Source organism: Talpa europaea (genome assembly GCF_964194135.1).
Source record: "Talpa europaea genome assembly, chromosome: 8".
Lineage (NCBI taxonomy): Eukaryota > Metazoa > Chordata > Mammalia > Eulipotyphla > Talpidae > Talpa > Talpa europaea.
This window is the reverse complement of record NC_140075.1, coordinates 51393931-51407768: the sequence shown is the minus strand read 5'-3', so window position 1 is coordinate 51407768 and position 13838 is coordinate 51393931. Positions and strand designations below refer to the sequence as shown.

Below are 13838 nucleotides of genomic sequence, written 5' to 3'. Positions count from 1 at the left end.
AAGCAAAGCTTAGGCAAGAGCACACCACCCCCTGAGCCATGAAATGTTGCCCAGATATAACGGTCCCCTTGGCCCCTTCCAAGGGCTGCACCCAGTGCCCACCCCACCTCCCCACCCATCTCTATTCTGGCCTGAGGATCCCAGGCAACTGCCTACCTGGCTCATCACCAGGCCCTGTGGCATCTTCCCCTAAGAATCTGGAAGTGAAATCCTGGCCTCCGCGAGCTGCCGGGGATGTGGGGAGGAGTGGGGGAGGCTGAGCTTCCTCATGCTCAGATCTGGTTTCGCTGCGGCTTCCCATGGCTCACTGCCACAGGCTGAGCCACCAGCTGTGCTATATAAGGCCCAGCGGCTGTACCGCTGGAGAGACGAAGACCTGGACCCCCAGCTGAGGAGTCTCGCTCAGGACACGGTGAGCAACACTGCCATTCTCCTCACCCACCCCTGCACCCCACAGCCAGGCTTGACTACTCCTGCCCTCCCTGACCACCCCTCATCTACCTCAGAGAAGACTCCCCTTTCTGCTTTGAAATTCTCTCTTTTCCCCTATTGGCCCAAAGCTCTCTCTCTCCTCTTCCTGGGTTCAGAGGTCCTCAAAAGGTCCCAGTCAGGGTCTCTACCTTGGGTGCCTGCTTCTTTCCGGCTGTTAGGCAAGCTGCTTTGTCCGGGAGATCTGAGGAGCTTGAATTGGGGAGCCCGCATAGCCCAGCATAGGCTGATGGAACTTCTATGGGTGGCCAGATGCGAAATGGTTTTTCCACAAGGTGCCTCAGGCAGCCTTGGTCTTCCAGATGGTCCCCTGGAGTAATCTCAGGCTAATACTGTGCAGCACCACAGAACTCTCAGCTCCCCTGCTGAGACACGCAATAGCTGGAGAAGCTGGGGACTCCCACACCTCTGAGAAACAACTGGTGGTGGGATTGGTGGACTCAGAGCTAGAGGGCTTGCAGCATGAAATTGATTAGTTCTTCTTCTGTGACAGCCAAGTGATTTTGAATCTTCTTTTTCCAGAAAAGAGAATCACTTTCCCACCACACCCTGGGTTTTGGAGGTTGAAGGGAATCACTTTTGAATCTCCAGGAATTGGTCAGATTCTGGATTGGCCAGATTTCTTGGGAGAGAGGAAAATTAGCAGGAACCTGGGCCGTGGCCCACAGACCATTGTCCTTATCACCAGGCATGCCTTGGTCTCCCAGCCCCCACAGCCCCTACCTCACACTTCGCAGTTATTGAGCAGCTCTGGCCTCTCAGTGTGTACCCTCTGTTCATCCTCAGCAGTCTCCTGACTGTGTTATTCCAAGTCAGGCCCCAAACAAACAGGCCAGAAATGTGTTCCAGCTGCAGCTCGTGCACATCTGGGAATGTGTTCATGGAGGTGGTGTATCTGAGGCCTCTGTACCCTCCAGCTTACCTGCCCCATGAGGAGCCACTGTAGTCAGGACTGGGGTTTCATAGCCTTAATATGTAACACTTTTGTGCAAGAGTGTGATCCCCACCAAAGGGTAACAAAATGTGCCCCCAAGTCTGGATCTTGGCTATGATTAATGTGTTACCCAGTGGCTACTGGAAGTGAGCCCAGGCCCCTCCTCTTTGGCAAGGAACCTCCTCACCCCTGCTTTCCCTTGTGGCCCATCTTGATATGGGGCTGTGGTTTGAATCCAGTTCTGCCTCATTTAATCTCAGATTCTGAGTGTCTGTACCTCCAAGCTGTCTAGATTTGGGCACACAAGACTTCATTCTGTTTACCCTTCTCTATCTTTGATAAGTCAAGAAACAGTTCTACTCCTGCCATAAGAGGTGATTCAGAAATGTAGAACCTGACAAGTTTTGTTTCTTTGCAGATCATTGGCTTTGAGAAACTTCCTGGGGGACCACGATCCAGGGACAACTTGACTCTGTGACACACCCTCATCCATCTCCTGCCACATTCCTCATAGGGTCTGGGGAAAAGATGGTGGGGATCAGGGCCTGGGTGTTCTTCCTGGTCCTGGAGGTCACCTCTGTGTTGGGTACAGGCTAAGTATCTGCTATCCCCCACTTGCCATAGTGAAGTCATGTCTGGTCTGGGATCTGGTTATGCATCTGCCTTAAGTCACAGCAATGGCCTTAACACCTGCTGGTTTATAGATTTACTTGTAATTTATACCGTGCTTATTTTCCCATAGGATTTAAGATTGTTCAAAATATTGAAACTCACAGGACAGGAACTTTTAAATGTGGACAGAGATGAGCAGACATTTGGAGTGAGGGGGAATAAAGGTTACTGTCCCCTGAGTGCTAAGTTTAGCTCTGAACTTCCTGGCAGCCAAAGCAAAAGAGGGGTGGAGATCGCAGAAGCAGGTTTGGAGTTCTCAGAAGCAGGTTTGGGGTTTGCTCTGGATTTAGTTTCATGAAAATTCTCCTGGCCTAAAGCTCAATTTCATTTAAACTCTAAATTCATAGATACCAGAACAGAGATTGGGTCAAATTTCACAGACACCAGAACTCCTGGTCTCCTTGTCCTCTGACCCATCCCCTTGTGACACAGTTCTCAAAGGAACAGGTAGAGAGAATTTGTCTGGTGGACTATGATCTAGGCATCAGAGTTCCCAGCACCACACTCCTATATTCTCTCTCCCATGTCCCCTTCCTTTCCTGATTTTTAACTACATACCCAGGTAAAGTAAACGATGCTCAAAACCCTATTTTATGGCTCACGCCCTGAAGGCTTTGTGACCACAGATGCAGGAACAAAGGCTCTTGCAGCATTTTACCAAATCCTGTGTGTATCTACCTCCTGCCTTGCTCCTTCCACCCCAGCAGATGCTATTTGGGAAGATGATTAACATTCATCCATCTGAAGGGAAATCAGATTAGTTTGATTAAAAGAGCTTCTCTCACCCCAATTAAGCAGCACAGAGAATTCTGATTTGGCTTCTCATGTGAGAGTTAATTGCCTTTCAGAGCTTTTTCAGCCCTCTGCTTTCCTTTCTCTTTCCCATTCTGGAGGCCCCAACCCTATCTCAAGCTTTCAGGGGTAGGTCTGGAAGCTGCTTGTGACCTGAGTTCCCTAACCCATCCTGAGAGAGACATCTCCAGCCTGGGGTCAGAAAATTGAGGAGCCATTTAGGGGAGGGTGGATTCCCAAAGCCAAACTTTGTCAAGGGAAGGGAGACTGATGTCCATTGCCAGGCACTGAGCACTGAGGAGTTACTAATGCTTATTCATCAAACACTATATGCTTTATACTAATTGGATTATGAATGAGCTTATTTAATCCCCACAATACTATCTGGGGCATGAGTTATTATTATCCTCATTTTATGATGAAGGAACAGGGGTCAGAGTTAAGTATCTGGTCCAAGGTCAACAGTTGGGAAGTAGAGGAGCCTCTGCGGTGCGCGTTCTCATGGTTTGTCTGTATATGCCAGTGATGTTTAGTTGTGTCACTTCATGGAATCCTCATGCCAACTGGACCACCATCTGGTGAGGTGGAATTAATATCTCTGTTTTACAAATGAGGAAAATAAGAGTTTTGCCAAGGACAGGCCTGAACACTAACGTAGGAGCCCCAGGCAACTGGCTGCTCAGCTGCATCCAGTGATCCATTTCTACAACAAAAGTGAAAAGAGAACTAATCATTGAGCATGCACTAGGAGCCAGGTCATTTATGCTCATTATCACTCTGAATACACACCAGGGCCTAATAGTGTAGCAGCACAATTTAAGGGGGAACTGATTTAGAGAAACAAAGCTTTTGTGAGATCACACCACCAGTAAGTGGCACAAGGGGGATTTGAACACATGCTCTATCCACCACATCACACTGTTTCCCTGTGTCTTCAAGGGCTGGTAGCGGGAACTTGCTGGGCTCCTGTGACTAACAGTTCCTGCCTCTTTTATCCTCCTGGCCCTCAGGGAGGCAGACCATGCTCACCCCGTCAATGAGAAGAGTCCGGCCTGGTAGAAGGGCCCCCAGCAACTTTGTCCAGCCTGCTGACTCCCTGGAGAGTGAGTTGTGGCTGAAGTGGTGGGGGGAGGGGTGACACTAGTGGGTCTTCTCTGAGCTTGCTCAGAAAATCTTTGGATCAAGGGCATGAGCTCAAGCTTCCATGGAAACCCCCTTTTACAAAGGATTTGGCCTATATCTCTGTCCAAGCACAGGGACCTAGTATACAGGATGACCCAGAACCATTGAAGCTGCCTGAATTATTTCAGGAATGCTGAAGAGCTTGCTGGGGCCAAAGCACAGGCTGGTAGGAGAAGGGGGAGATGAGGATGAAGAGATAACAGGGGTCAGCTCACCAGCACCCTGAATGCCTGGCTAAGATATTTAAATCAAGGGGGTGGTATGGCCCAAACCACATGGAGGAAGTTTACCCTGACTGCAGTGTGGGGGAAATGTGGGGATAGGCCAGAGGGGAAACTTAGAGGTAGAAAAACCAGGCAAGAAGTTACTGACACCGTGCAGCCAGGTTGCTGAGAGCTTTAATGGAGCCCTTGGCAATGGGTAAGAGACAAGGGGTAAGAGACTGGAGAGAGAGAGGTAACAGGGCCTGAAGTTGATGTGGGGAAGATGAGAGGTAGAGGAATGACTCTTAGGGGTTGAGCAGGAGATAGGAGCTGGAACTACCCTGAGGACCCAGATCCTGGCTTGTCCCCGACCTGGCTGTATCTCTTAGGTCCTGGCGAGTGGACAACCTGGTTCAACATTGACCACCCAGGCGGGAAAGGTGACTATGAGCGACTGGATGCCATTCGCTTCTACTATGGGGACCGTGTATGTGCTCAGCCCCTGAAGCTAGAGGCTCGGACCACTGACTGGATCCCTGCCAGCAGCACGGGCCAGGTAGTCCATGGCAATCCTCGAGAGGGCTTCTGGTGCCTCAACAGGGAGCAGCGGTCAGGCCAGAACTGCTCCAATTACACTGTTCGTTTCCTCTGCCCCCCAGGTAAGTCTGAACATCCCTACCCCAACCCCTCTTCCAGGATCTAAGATGGCTCTGGCCTCTATAACTCTGGATTTCTCTCTCTCTCTCTCTCTCTCTCTCTCACATACATACACACACACACACACACACACACTCTTTGACTCCATAATAACAACCCATTAGTGTCACGGAAACCTTTCTTCCTGGCAGTGTTGTATGTTTACAGGAGCCCTTCATTCCATTTACTCTATTGAGTACGTGTGGCACGGTGGTGAAGACCACGGGCTCTGAAGTTGGGCTGCTTAGGTTTGAAGCCCAGGTCAACTATCAGAACTGTGTCGCTTAGGTAAATGTTCTGAAGTTCTCTGAGTCTCAGGTTTCTCACATGAACTGGGGTCATATTAGTAAATCTTTAGAGGAGGGGGTTATAAGATCATGCATGCAAGGGCTTAACTTGAGTGAATATTCACTAAGTGGCAGGTTCTATTATTGTTCGATGCGACAGACCCTGTACTAGTTATCTGCATGACTCAACCTGTACTACTGACCTGTGAGGAATCTCTATTTTGACAAGTTGCTCCAGGTTTGGAGAGGTTAGATAACTTCTATGATTACATGGCTGAAGTGGAGTGCTGGGGTTTGAACCTATGTCTGTGATTGCAGTTTCAAGAGTTCTTTCTCTTTACAGCCTCCCTCTCCTTGCTGGATGATAGAGAGCCAGCTATAGTCTGCCCACTTCTTGAATGGACACCCTACCCTCTGGGGATCCTGCCAGTATACATGGTCTGACTCTGTAGGTCATGGTGGCAGTGGGGGTCATCTGGAGTGGGAGTTCAGGCTGGGCAAGGTCTCCTGGGCAGGCCTGAGGCCCCCGTTCTTGCATATTGGCCTCAGTTGGGAGGTGAGGAGAGTAGATTGAGGGGACTTGATGTCTGTGTCACTGAGGTCTCAGACCCCGACCTCACAGAGAGCCCTTCTGCAGGAGCACGAGACTGTCTCCGTACTGGTGGAAAGGGAGGAGCTGCTATACCTTCACATCTCAGGACAACATATCAGAGTCCTAGGGCATGACCAGCTAGCCCCTCTCTGGGCCACCCTTAGTCCATATGGTATCTTTGTGCAATTTATAGTCACCACTTCAAGGCTCTGGGCTTCCATCTATAGGAAAAATCATTGCAGTAAATATAAATATCAGTGACATCTATGATATAAACAGAAGCCCTGTCTATCTGAGGAAAAAACAGCTTTGGGGCATATTTCCTGAAGGGTAACCTACGCTCTCTACTGATTCTGCCTTGTAGGGTCCCTGCGCCGAGACAACGAGCGCACCTGGAGCTCATGGTCTCCCTGGAGCAAGTGTTCTGCAGCCTGTGGTCACACTGGGGTCCAGACCCGAAAACGAACGTGCTTAGCGGAGATGGTATCACTGTGCAGTGAGGCCACTGAAGAGGGCCGGCTCTGCGTGGGCCAGGCCTGTACAGGTATTATCCTTGCTACCCGTACTGAAGCAGGGCATGGGGCTAAGGCCAAAGCAGCCTGAGATAGGTTAGTGGGTCAGACAGATTCCTTCATTCAACAAGTATCAAGTGAGCATCTGTTATGTGCTCTGATGGGAAAAGTACAAGACAATATGGGAGCACAGTGCAGTGTCAATTACAGCTTAGAGGGCTTCCTAGAGTAGGTATCCTAAGTTAAATCTTGAAGACTGGTCATGCGGGCTGACAAGGAAAGGTAATAAGCCTAAGGGGAAGAGACTGGTGGGGTGTGTGGGAGTCTGTGGGCTAGGATGTGGCTGAGGAAGGGTCAGAATCCATATAAGCCATGCTGATGCAGCCCCTTCTTCCACAGCCTGTGACCTGACCTGCTCCATGGGCCACGTGAATGCTGACTGTGATGCCTGCATGTGCCAGGACTTCACGCTGCATGGGGCTGTCTCCCTTCCGGGGGGTGCCCCAGCCTCAAAGGCCACTGTCTACCTGCTGACAAAGACGCCTAAGCTACTCACCCAGACAGACAGCAGTGGGAGGTTCCGGATCCCTGGCTTGTGCCCTGATGGCAAAAACAAACTGAAGATCACAAAGACCAAGTTTGCCCCCATTCTGGTTACAATGCCCAAGACTAGTATGAAGTCAGCCACCATCAATGCCGAGTTCATGAGGGCAGGTACTTAAGTTCTCTGAGGAAGGGCGGGGCAGGTAGGCTGAATTTTTAAACAAAGGGATACAGTGCTAAGAGCCGACTTCCCAGTTTAATCTTTACCATGGCCCGCAGGCCCTTTATCATCTGGCCTCCCGTTACTTCTCTGCTCTCCTATCTTATTTCTTTTTTTTCCACTTGAGCCACTCCACTGCAGTCTGAGTGGCCTGCTACTTGTTTCTCAGGTACAGGCCTGCCTCAGGGTCTTTGCCTTTGCCTTTGCCTTTGCCATATACTCTGGAGTGTTCTTTCCCCTGAATACTGGCCTGCCTTGATCTTTCAAATGTAAGAGTTCCTCTCTGGCTACCTTGTCTAAAATAATCAATTACAATACAGTGTGAGGTGGAGGTCAGAGAGAAAGGGCCTGGGAGCATTCAGAAATGTGCAGAACACCAGAAAATTCTGCTGGAGAAAGCAAAACAGTAGTATTGCACTATTCAGAACAGCTATCTCTGTCCCAATGACTGTGCTTGGGAATCTTGCTGACACAAGGCCCAGTTGGTTCTTCACTACCCCACCCAGATGCTGCTTGAGAGGTCCCAGCCTGGGGCAGGTCCCAGGCTGAGGGTGTAGGAGGAAGTAGCCTCCATTTGGACCAGTTCCCTTGGAAAGGGGCTTTCTGGAGGTGGGGGTGAGGTCATACAATTCTAACATTCATCAAAGAACTCAAGGTAGTGAGACTCTGGAGGATCTGTCACATGGGAAAAACCCAAAACACCATTTCTCACCTTCTGTCCCAGTGACTCCATACATTGTGATGAACCCTGAGACAAAAGCAAGGCGAGCTGGGCAGAGCGTGTCCCTGTGCTGTAAGGCAACGGGGAAGCCCGGTCCAGACAAGTATTTCTGGTGAGTATTCTGCCCCCCACCTCACCCAATTCTCCTCTTAGAAACCAGAGCTTTCTTACATTGATCTGGACTTATTAAATATAACAATGACCAAACAGAATAAAGTTATAAGTAAGGCACTTATGCAGAGCCTGGAAGTTGGCATTTACAGCTGGGAGCCAGCAGGGTGAAGGTTGCCCAGTCAACCAGCAAGCTCTGTCCTCTTGAAACTGGGGTCCCCATAGAGCAGTTTGGTCTTGGGGTCCTGACTTAACTGGGACACAGAACAAGGTTCCTCAGCCCTCCTTCCCCTGACAAAGACAAATAAGGTCAGAGTCCCCAGTGACTACAGGTGCTTCCCCCTTTACAAACACTTCATAATCATGATCTTGTTTGGCCCACTCAACAATTCTGTTAAGTGAGCTAGGGAGCACTACTCCCATTTTGAAAACCAGGGAGCTGAAGCTCAGAGAGGTGAAAGGATTTGCCCAAGGATCCGAAGCCACTTAGTAGTGGGGGTGGGACTCAGAAGCAAGCCCAGGCCAGTCAGTGGTCTTGAAGAGCAGAGTCAGAGGTGGTGTTGGCATCTATAGGACCCACCCACCATCATCTCCCTGGCTGTTGCTCCTGGCGTTGTCCTTTCGGATACATGTGCTCCCACTGCCTCCTCAGCTTCCACCTCTCCACCACTTGCAGGTATCACAATGGCACATTGCTGGACCCCTCCCTCTACAAGCATGAGAGCAAGCTGGTGCTGAGGAACTTGCACCGGGACCAGGCTGGGGAGTACTTTTGCAAGGCCCAGAGTGATGCAGGGGCTGTGAAGTCCCAGGTTGCACAGCTGACTGTCATAGGTAAGCCTGTCAGGTCCCTAAGGGATCCCGAGTGTGCCAAAGGGCAGTGGACATAACTGGGAAGTGAAAGCTCAGGCATTTCTGTGTTGCACATAGTATTATACCCCCTGAAACACAAAAAGGGTGCAAGATCCAAATCCTACCTCACAGAGAAGCCACCTCAGGAGGGGGGAGAAAATGCAAATACGAGACAATAAGTAAAGATAGAAAAATGAGACTCACAGTAGTTAAGGGATGGTGGATTCTCTAGATGAGAGACAGAGACCTTCCAGTGATCATGGATGGCTTTTCAGCTAGGGCCTAAATAACAGTTCTCAGCCTTGGCTGCCCATTGGGATCACCTGTTGAATTGAAGAAAAAAAATGATGCTTAAGTTTTACCCCCAGAAATTCTGATTTCATTGATTTGGAATATGGCCGGGGCATGCATAGTTTCAAAGTTCCCTGAGGAGATTCTAATTTGCAGCCAAGATTGTGAGCCCCTGATCTGAAAGAATGTGCAGAGTCTTTGTGTATGGAGGGAGGTGGGGAGGCATTTCAGAGGAGGGGCCAGGCTGAGCAGAGGCATAAAAGTGGAAAACTGGGGGACTTTACCAGAAAGGGTGATCTGAACAGAGCTGGCTTCAAGAAGTGATCTGGAGGTAGAGAGACTTAAGACCAATCAGGAACCTGTACTTGGAAATGAGGGGGAAGGCAGATATCTTAGTAATTGGCCTAAACAAAACCAAACAAAAAACAGAGGAAGAGAAATTTATTGGAAGGATCCTGGACTATCTCACAGACTCCAAGAAAGTTGAGCAATAGCGCTCAGGACAGACGGGACACGGGGCACTCAGATGTGGAACCCCCTCAGCAGCTGTTCCCAACCCTTAATACCAACAGTCCCTGTTTGTCACAGTTATTTTTAATACTCTAAAGTTTTGATACTTTAACTATTATAAGTCATTTTACTATTCTGAAGTTACATATATTGATAATAGCGCCATATAATTTCCAAATGTATACTTGTATGACCCTACAATAACAAAAAGGAGAAACAAAAAGAAAATCATTTTAATAAAAAATAATATGTATTTCAATATGTAAATTTGACATAATGATATGAGAAAACCAAGCATGAGGTGAGACACTTGCACTTAAATCTGGACAATGTGAATGCTGCAGCTACCAATGCTGATGGATATAGGAGTATCATCTTGGTTCCTCGGGTAATGTTGAAGGTATGTGATTTTTTTGAGACGAGGAACAAACTTAGTAATGTGCCAAGCTAAATAAAATACAATCTAAACTTGATTTGTATAACAGTTGCATTCTTGAAAAATCCAGTGTATGGTAAAGTCATGTAAAAAAATACGAGCCTCTGATCATTTTAGAAAGGTGTATGACTTACATGAAGGTCTGCTGGGATATGTGACAGTCATGCAGGATGCAGAAGAATTCTTGATGCAGAACAGTGTCAGGTCTTGCAGGACACAGGGCAGCAATGCCCCCTGCCCACTAGATGCTGGTGTATGTCATTATAACCCAATTTTGGTGGTAACCCATAATACCTTCACACATTTTCAAGACCTCTCTAATGAGAGCTACTACCCTAGTAGTCTCTGATTACCATGTATAAAATAGGATTAGTAATAGCTGTCTTTTTTAAAAAGATTTATTTATTTATGCATACAAGAACTGGGGTACAGGCCAGAGGTGTGGGGGTGAGAGGATTCACCAGAGACAGAGTGGGGAACAGGACAGGCAGACTGACTGAAATACACTGCTGAGGGGAGCAGCAGGCAAGTCAGGAGAGGACTGCTGCACCATATGGGTAGCTCCCTGGCAGGGGATCGAACTTGAGCTGCAGTGGCTGCAAATCGCTTCATAGGTTGCATCTTAACCACTTGTGCCACCAGGGAGGCCCCAGTAATAGCTGTCTTATTTCCCTCAGAGGAGTTCTATAAGAATCAGGATCACATATATGAGTACTTTGAAAACCAGAAAGCACTACAGAGAGATGAGATTGAGGTATGCTTTGTGTAGGATATGAACTTACATTCGATATCCATACCCTTTCCCTCCACAGACCGTGATGAGGCCCCCTGCAACCCAATTCCTGAACACTACCTTATCCGACTGCCTCATGATTGCTTCCAGAATGCTACTAACTCCTTTTACTATGATGTGGGCCGATGCCCTGTTAAGACCTGTGCAGGGCAGCAGGATAATGGGATCAGGTGTCGGGATGCTGTGGAGCACTGCTGTGGCATCTCCAAAACACAGGAGAGGGAGATCCAGTGCAATGGGTATACGCTACCCACCAAGGTGGCCATAGAGTGCAGCTGTCAGCGGTGTACAGAGACCCGGATAATCGTGCGGGGTCGTGTCAGCGCAGCTGACAATGGGGAACCCATGCGCTTTGGCCATGTGTACATGGGGGGCAACCGGGTGAGCATGACTGGCTATAAGGGCACTTTCACCCTCCATGTCCCCAAAGATACCGAGAGACTGGTGCTCACTTTTGTGGACAGACTACAGAAGTTTGTCAACACCACCAAAGTGCTGCCCTTCAACAAGAAGGGAAGTGCGGTGTTCCATGAGATCAAGATGCTTCGACGGAAAGAGCCCATCACCCTGGAGGCCATGGAGACCAACATTATCCCCCTTGGGGAGATGCTTGGTGAAGACCCTATGGCTGAGCTGGAGATCCCCACCAACAGTTTCTATAGGCAGAATGGGGTGCCCTACACAGGGAAAGTGAAGGCCAGTGTGACCTTCCTGGATCCCCGGAATATTTCCACAGCCACAGCCACCCAGAGTGACCTAAATTTCATCACTGACGAAGGAGACACCTTCCCCCTCCGGACATACGGCATGTTCTCTGTGGATTTCAGAGATGAGGCCACCTCAGAGCCACTTAATGTTGGCAAGGTGAAAGTCCACCTTGACTCAGCCCAGGTCAAGATGCCAGAGCACTTGCCCACAATGAAACTCTGGTCACTTAACCCAGACACAGGGCTATGGGAGGAGGAAGGTGACTTCAAATTTGAAAGGCAACGTCGGAAAAAAAGGGAAGAGAGAACCTTCCTGGTGGGCAACATGGAGATCCGAGAGAGGAGACTCTTTAACCTGGATGTCCCTGAAAGCAGGAGGTGCTTTATCAAGGTGAGGGCCTACCGCAGTGAGAGGTTCTTGCCCAGTGAGCAGATCCAGGGTGTTGTTGTTTCTGTGATCAACCTGGAGCCTAGGACTGGCTACTCATCTAACCCCAGGGCCTGGGGTCGCTTTGACAGTGTTATCACAGGCCCCAATGGAGCCTGTCTGCCTGCCTTCTGTGATGACCAGTCCCCAGATGCCTACTCTGCCTATGTCTTGGCAAGCCTGGCTGGGGAAGAGCTGGACGCGGTAGAGTCTTCTCCTAAATTCAACCCAAATGCGATTGGTGTCCCTCAGCCCTACCTCAACAAGCTCAAGTACCGTCGGACAGACCATGAGGACCCACGAGTTAAGAAGACAGCTTTCCAGATCAGCATGGCCAAGCCAAGGCCCAATTCAGCAGAGGAGAGCAATGGGCCCATCTATGCCTTTGAGAACCTTCGGGAATGTGAGGAGGCACCACCCAGTGCAGCCCACTTCCGGTTCTACCAGATTGAGGGGGATAGGTATGACTACAACACAGTCACCTTCAACGAGGATGACCCCATGAGCTGGACTGAAGACTACCTGGCGTGGTGGCCCAAGCCAATGGAGTTCCGGGCCTGCTACATCAAGGTGAAGATTGTGGGATCACTGGAGGTGAATGTTCGATCCCGCAATATGGGGGGCACCCACCGGCAGACTGTGGGGAAGCTATACGGAATCCGGGATGTGAGGAGCACACGGGACAGGGACCAGCCTAATGTCTCATCTGCCTGTGTGGAGTTCAAGTGCAGTGGGATGCTCTACGACCAGGATCGCGTAGATCGCACAATGGTGAAGGTCATTCCCCAGGGAAGCTGCCATCGAGCCAGTGTAAACCCCATGCTGCATGAGTACCTGGTGAATCACCTACCACTGGCAGTCAACAATGACACCAGTGAGTACACCATGCTGGCTCCCCTGGACCCACTGGGCCACAACTATGGCATCTACACCGTGACTGACCAGGACCCTCGAGTGGCCAAGGAGATTGCACTTGGCCGATGCTTTGATGGCACATCTGATGGCTCCTCCAGAGTCATGAAGAGCAACGTGGGAGTGGCCCTCACCTTTAACTGTGTAGAGAGGCAGGTGGGTCGCCAGAGTGCCTTCCAGTACCTCCAAAACACACCTTCCCGCCCCTCCTCCCAGAGCCCTGTCAGAGGAAGCATGATCTCCGGGAGGCAACAGCGGGCAAGTAGGGCTGGCCAGCGCTTGCGCAGCAGGGTGACCTCCCGGAGGTTTCCAGGGGTTGGTCAGCAGCCTCTGCGCAACTAAGTCTGTGGCACTTCTCCTTCCACCTCACATGACAGCCATTGTGAGACTGACGCACAAACTGTCACTCGGTTAATTTAAGCACATCTGCTCTGGTGCAATTTGCTTGTTTGTTTCTTCATGCCTTTACTTACTGTCTCTGTTCCATGATACCAATTGGCCATAGCACCCAAAATGGCAAAATAAAGTCCCTTTGTCCTGTTCTTTAAAAGAAACACGAGAAATAGGCTACTAGTAAACTCTGTGGCCTTGACTGATCTTCATTTAGTACATTTCTCAGTGGAAATGTACTTCCTTTTTTGTTTGCACAGTTTGGCCCACCTCCACAATCATGATAATCTGATGTTGAAGATAAAATAATTACATAAAGCATATTTCTTAGCCTTGTTCCACAGGATGTAAGCAAGGCCTCCATCACAGCTCACACATACCAATGGTGGTGAAATAAAGAAATAAACTATACTATTTTTACTTGAAATGTAAATAGCTTATTTATTTCTTTGCTGAATTTAGAATTCTAGCGCACATTCAGTATCAAATTGCCGAATCTAGGGCAATTACAGTTCCTCCATCAAGCCTGCAAAGACTTTCCAGACATCTTGTCTGGAAACACAGAC

General features: G+C 49.3%; 1 protein-coding gene across 1 annotated transcript; it reads left to right on the top strand.

Moving 5' to 3' along the window:
• Positions 1 to 1951: 1951 nt before the first annotated feature.
• CILP (cartilage intermediate layer protein) lies at positions 1952 to 13224 on the top strand (the record flags this gene model as incomplete). Its single annotated transcript, XM_084240004.1, has 8 exons — positions 1952 to 2009; positions 3898 to 3990; positions 4662 to 4931; positions 6212 to 6391; positions 6759 to 7073; positions 7847 to 7955; positions 8631 to 8788; positions 10856 to 13224. The coding sequence occupies 8 exons, from the start codon at positions 1952 to 1954 to the stop codon at positions 13222 to 13224; spliced, it is 3552 nt and encodes a 1183-aa protein (XP_084096130.1).
• Positions 13225 to 13838: the final 614 nt, after the last annotated feature.